The sequence below is a fragment of the Otolemur garnettii genome, unplaced genomic scaffold (genome assembly GCF_000181295.1).
Source record: "Otolemur garnettii isolate 467f Iridium unplaced genomic scaffold, OtoGar3 scaffold00061, whole genome shotgun sequence".
Lineage (NCBI taxonomy): Eukaryota > Metazoa > Chordata > Mammalia > Primates > Galagidae > Otolemur > Otolemur garnettii.
Window position 1 is genome coordinate 3,512,533 of NW_003852456.1, and position 5,542 is coordinate 3,518,074.

The window sequence follows — 5,542 nt, forward strand, 5'->3', positions numbered from 1 at the left end:
GGGGGGGGGGGGGGGGGGGGGGGCACGGGGCCCTGTCCAAAAATAAAAAAAAAAAAAAAAAAAAAAAAAAAAGAGAGAAACACAGAATCACCTAAGATACACAATCAAAATTCCATTTCATTTATAATAAATGTAATTCAGGCTCATCTAAGAGGTGAACATGGATCTCTATTCTTTCCAGTATTATTCTATGAAATTTGTAAACACAAAAGCATGTGGTTCTAGATTTGAAAATTCTAACTTTCCTATCCATAGTAAGTTATCATTCTGAAAAATTACCTGATTTTAATTTAATTCCAAAGGAAGTGGGAAGCCTAATTATAGGAATTGGCTCTGACTTAGGGGAAAAAAAACACAACTTCTTGAAAAGGTAAAATAGCTTAAAGCATTTAATATCTAAACAAATCAATCTGTTAATAGTAGTCACAAAATATGCTTAATATAGAAACCCACATTTATGTCCTTTAAGAAAAAGTGTAAATTGTATTCCACCTCAAAACATAAATTAACCCACTTAAAGAATCTGCAGCAGTCAAAACTATGGTGAATTTTTAACAACTTCAGAATAAAATAACAAGTACTTTATACTGCTTTATATCTAAAAAATGCTTACAACTTCTCATAAAAATAGTCTGAGGCAACTATTTTTTCTTTTATTTTTTAACAGACATGTTTAACATTATGGGCAACATTTTAAAAAGCTTAGGCTTCACAGACTTTCAGACATTCAAATACTGTGGTCCCTTTTCTTTGACGTGGTTTTACTCAGCTAGGGAAAAAAAGCATGGTAGACAACTTAATACATTTTCACCAAATTGAAAGTAGTACAAAAATTTTAAGACTCTACAGAACTACACATCGTACCTAATATTATCATTAAAAATAGAATACAGTATTTTCTTCAGCAAATAAAACAGCATATTGGTATGCTGTTAACGTATACCTTTTAATGTATACTGTCATTCATAAATTATTTACAATTTCTACTGTGTGAAGAGAACTAGTATGTAAATTTTCTGCAAAACTGGAAAAAAGCAATACAAAACTTGTGAAAGCCTGTGTTTTATACTGTACAAAAGTAAGCCAGTTTTTCTCTTCAAATACCATATGCAGTAATATTTTGGACATACTATAGTAACTCTTGAGGATGTTTTAATGCCGGAGGTAAGTTTACAGGCCTAGATTCTTCATCAAGGAGTACTAGATCTTCTATTTCACTACCTCTGTACTTCCTTTTACATATTTTTACCACCACCTTTTTCTTGAGAAATAACTTTAAAGCTTCTCTTGATGCAACTGCTTTTGCATTTTCTTTGCTTTTTCCACAGCCAGTGCCCAAATACACAGACTTGCATCTCAATTCACAAACAATACTTTCTTGAGAGCTCTTATTTTGAGGCAGGTCTGCCAGTTCTTTTAGTGGGACAAAAAACACATCCAGGGTTGCTTTCAGAGCCTCGATAGCTGCATTTAGGAGCTCTCCATGATTCACACTAGGACTAAAGCCGCCAACAGCTACCAACTTCCATGCTACTGTTTTATACAGTCTATTGAAGAAAGGTTGTTTTTGTTTCACATCTTCATTGGTTAACTTGCAACAAGAGAATTTGACAGAACTTTCACTTGATTGTGAAGCACTTTTAGAAGGCAACTGTGAGGTGCTAGTCTGAGAACTACTCTTAGAAGCCAACTGGGATACACTTGCTAAGGAAGTGCTTTTGGAAACCAGAGATCCACTGGTCTGGGAGCTGCTCTTAGAAGCTAACAGTGATGCAGCTACCTGGGAAGAGCTTTTGGAAGACAACAGTGATGTATTTGTTGAGGAGCTGCTCTTGGGAGTCAGTAAGGATGTGCCTGGTGAGGAACTGTTTTTAGAAACTGATGGTGAAACACTTGCCTCTGAACTAGTTTTAGAAGTTAACCCACTTGAAGCTGTCTCTGAACTAGGTTTAGAAGACAATAATGGCAATTCTACTTCTGAACTTCCTAAGGAGCCCAACAAGGGCACCTCAATTTCTGAGCTGCTTTGAGAAGCTGAGACTGAAGAGCCTTCCAAAGCACTCTTTTTAGGTGATCCACTTTGTTGTCTGGAATCAGTGGACTGGGTCATGTGACTATTCACACTGGACTTCAGCAATGAAGAAACAAATGATGCTGAACCATGTTTGTCTGGAGCTTCTAATTCAGAAGCTTTTCCAGATCCAGCCGTTGTTACCTGAGAGGAAATGCTGCCACTGCTTTGGCTGGAAACAGATGGATTTCCATCACTTGTAGAGCTATTCTGACTGGAGATGCCAGAGCTCCGAGTTGAGTTTCCACTACTCTCTGATTTGGTGGTTACCCCTGGACATGCTGAACTGTTTTCCTGCTGAGCTGAAACACGGTCTGTCTTGGCAGAAATTTTTGCATGATCTTGCTCAACAGCAGAATTGTTTTTTCCTTCTATGGCTCTTTTTTTGGATGGCTCTTCTACCCCTTCTAAAAAGAAGAAAAACACAGACATGTAACTAAGAATACTTCATACCTATCAGTCGCTAAGACAGATACACATTAAAATAAAGGAACATGGTAAAGATATTTCAGGACTAGTAGTTTCTTTAAAAAATGTGCAATAATTTCATTACTTTATTAAACAGTAATCATTAATTGCTAATATTAAAAAGATCAACAGCATCAGGCAACACTGGACACTTCAAAATCTAAAACAGTCAAACAAAACTACCAAATTCAGAGCCTGAAACACACAGACACAGTTTAGGTTTAACATTCCAACTTGATTAATAACATAAAAATTCTGGCTTGTTAAAAAAATTAGTACAACAATTCCTAATTATATCAAACTTATGTTCTAAACTCCTATGTATGTTCACATCTATGATCTGCTAACCATTGCTACTCGATATCCCTCTTTTCTTCACCTTGGCAACCAGTTCGTCTCTTGTTGTATGGATTGGAGCATCTGTCACTTTGATGCCTTCAGCCATACTAAGTATTTTATCCATAACTTTTTGAGGGTATCTGAAAAAGAAGGGAAAGTTACTTTTTTAAAAGTTTTTTTTCTACGCTATTTGTGGTGTGCAAAAAAGGGCCAAAGGAACTGCATTTCCTGGTTGCAATCAGGACAGTGGACCGACCGCCAAGTACTATTTCCTGGAACTCCATAAACAGATGCCCCAAGGTCTGGGAGGCGGGGTACCTCTTTACTAATCTTTAAATCTAGCTTCCAACCCCAAAAGCAAGGTCAGCTTCACGCCCCCCGCGCAAATGGAGCACCCAAGGACAGGCTGCTAATCGTGTCAGCGGCCCACAGAGACGCCCTTCTCCCCCGTAGAGGGCGGCGGGGCTTGCAGATTCCCGCGCTGCACAACCACTTCCCCTGCCCGCGGACGCCGGTCCCGCCGAGGGCTCTCGGCCCCAGTCCGGGGGCGGAACACAAAACGCGGAGGCCTGATCCGGGCCGCTCCGCACTCACCGGCACCCGAGGAAGACGTGGTTTGCCCAGGCCATGGAAAAAGAGATGAGCTGCTGCAACTGCCGACTGCGGCTCCCACTCTCCGCGTCAGCAACCTCGTCCGTGTTGGCCAGGGCAGCGCCGCCAGCTGGGGCCAGGTCCCCGGCGTTGCGGAGCAAAAACTCCCGGCGGTGGCGCCAGTGTTTGTCAGTCTCGCCCTCGCAGCGCAGCGCCTCCACCCAGGCGGCCACCCGCGGGTTCTGGCTCAGGTACTCCGACACCTCCTGCGCCATGTTGGGCCTGCAGAACGCGGATGCCGCGAGCAGACGGTGCACCCGGAGACAGGAGGGAAGAGCAGGCCTGTCACTGCGGCCTGCACCAGCGGCCCTCCAGAGAACGCCCCTCCGGAGGCCTAAACTCCAAACAACAGCGCCCAGAACAGCCGAACCGCCCACTTCCGCCCGCCGCCGGCAGCTCCCCTTTTATAACCTCGGTGCCGCCGCGCGCCCGCGCGTCCTTCCGGCGTGCGCCGGCTCTCCCAGGACTCTTTGCGGCGCCGCTACCCTGCCGGGCCGCATAGGAGAACCCGTGAGGAGGGAGGGAGTAAGGGCGCGGCGGGAAGGGGGCGCCCGGCGCCTCCAGCCCGCTAGGGGAGCCCGCAAGTGGGGCCGGTCCTGGGCACCCCGAAGCTCGGCAAGACCCCCCACGCGTTCCGGCTGCACTTTGTGACGCCGCGCGTTCGGGGCCCGCCGGGGCGCGCAGAGGACAGGCGAGGACGCGCGGGCAAGACCGCGAGGGTTGAGACCTGCCAGCCTGGTGGCGCGAGGCCTGTGGTCTCTACCCTAAGACGCCTGTCTTGGAGCCGGGCCACAGTAAACAAAAGCCAGCCTCCATTTTTGAACTTGTCAGCAAACAGTGCCTAGCGCGGCGTTGAAGGTTGGCGGGCGAAGCGTGCGGAGGCCGCCCCGTTCTCAGAGGGCATTTAGGGAGGTGGGGACGCATATTAACGTAGTAGTAATAAAAATAATAATCAGCTAAAGCTGTTAGTCCAGGTCCGTGTGGCCGTGTGCAGCGCTGTCCTTGAAGCTACCCTTGTCTCACCCAGCTTGGGTTGGGGTTTCTCCAGTTTCTTAGCTGTCAAGTTCAATCCAGGCCGCTTCTGCTTCCCCCAGCTTTCCTGTTTGGTCAGTGACTACAGAGCTCTGCACCCACTACATTGTGTGCCTGTAGTATTTTCTTAACGTTGGCAACGTTACCTCCAACTGGACGAATAGCTACAGTCGGGATGGATGTGCCTGTTTATCTCTATGCCCCCAATCTCCCGCTTAAAGCAATTTTTTTTCCACTTTACATTTTCCGCACGTACTATTATTGCCGGCTTGCTTATTGTTAGGTTCCTGATTCCCAGGTATGTGTATACTCTTAAGATTAATAAATGTTAATACGATAAATCATAATGATGAATTATGATTTTTTCCCATTCAGATGTTCGATGTAAAAATGCTTCAACCAGAATAAAAAAAAGTCATAAGATCAGATGGTATCTTATGATCCTCGCAAAAGTGTAACTTATAGTTGGAATAATCAAAATGAAACTATTGTGTGAAAACAACATTGCCCTCCTTCCTCCCAAGCCAGAAGAGACTACGTAAGACAGAGGCACAAAGAAATTTGGAACCTGAGGATTTTACTTCTAGTTTTGGTGTTCTTTTTTCCTTTTTACAGTTAACTGCTTAACATTTAGAAAGATGAAGTGGTTGTGGAACTCTAGCTATGTAAAAGTGAAGAAATATTAGTTTTTCCTTCTGTTAATTCTTTGCCAAGGGTACCATAGCAACTAAAAGAATCTATGATGACTAGATAATTTGGAATTTCAAAATCTTTTTTTTTTTTTTGAAACAGAGACTCACGTTGGCACTCCCAGTAGCGTGCAGTGGTGTTATCATAGTGCATAGCAACCTCACCCTTTTGGGCACAAGCCATCCTCTTGCCTCAGCCTCTCTAGTAGCCGGATCTAGAGGTGCCAGCCACAATGCCTATACTTAACTATATTCTTAGAAGTTATAATAAATGGCTCAGGGCCTGTAGCAC

At 44.4% G+C, this 5,542-nt stretch overlaps 1 protein-coding gene across 2 annotated transcripts; it reads right to left on the reverse strand.

The window, feature by feature from the left end:
* Nucleotides 1–362: 362 nt before the first annotated feature.
* On the reverse strand, nucleotides 363–3,952 carry CDKN2AIP (CDKN2A interacting protein). Of its 2 annotated transcripts, none has more exons than XM_023514918.1 (3): nucleotides 3,473–3,952; nucleotides 2,919–3,018; nucleotides 363–2,478 (listed from the first exon to the last, which is right to left on the reverse strand). In XM_023514918.1, exons 1-3 carry the CDS (start codon nucleotides 3,742–3,744, stop codon nucleotides 2,470–2,472), a joined length of 381 nt encoding a protein of 126 aa, XP_023370686.1. In that variant the 5' UTR covers nucleotides 3,745–3,952; the 3' UTR covers nucleotides 363–2,469. The 2 variants fall into 2 exon arrangements, with proteins under 2 accessions (XP_023370686.1, XP_003792840.1); XM_003792792.3 differs by having other exon boundaries at nucleotides 2,888–3,018.
* Nucleotides 3,953–5,542: the final 1,590 nt, after the last annotated feature.

Bases quoted from the DNA above. Each gene is read 5' to 3' on its own strand.
- CDKN2AIP (XM_003792792.3), bottom strand. From the start codon at position 3,744: ATGGCGCAGGAGGTGTCGGAGTACCTGAGCCAGAACCCGCGGGTGGCC. The intron at 3,019-3,472 runs GTGAGTGCGGAG...CTTCTTTTTCAG, and splicing joins CACGTCTTCCTCGGGTGCCG to ATACCCTCAAAAAGTTATGG. The intron at 2,479-2,887 runs GTTAGCAGATCA...TCTTCTTTTTAG, and splicing joins AGGGATATCGAGTAGCAATG to AAGGGGTAGAAGAGCCATCC.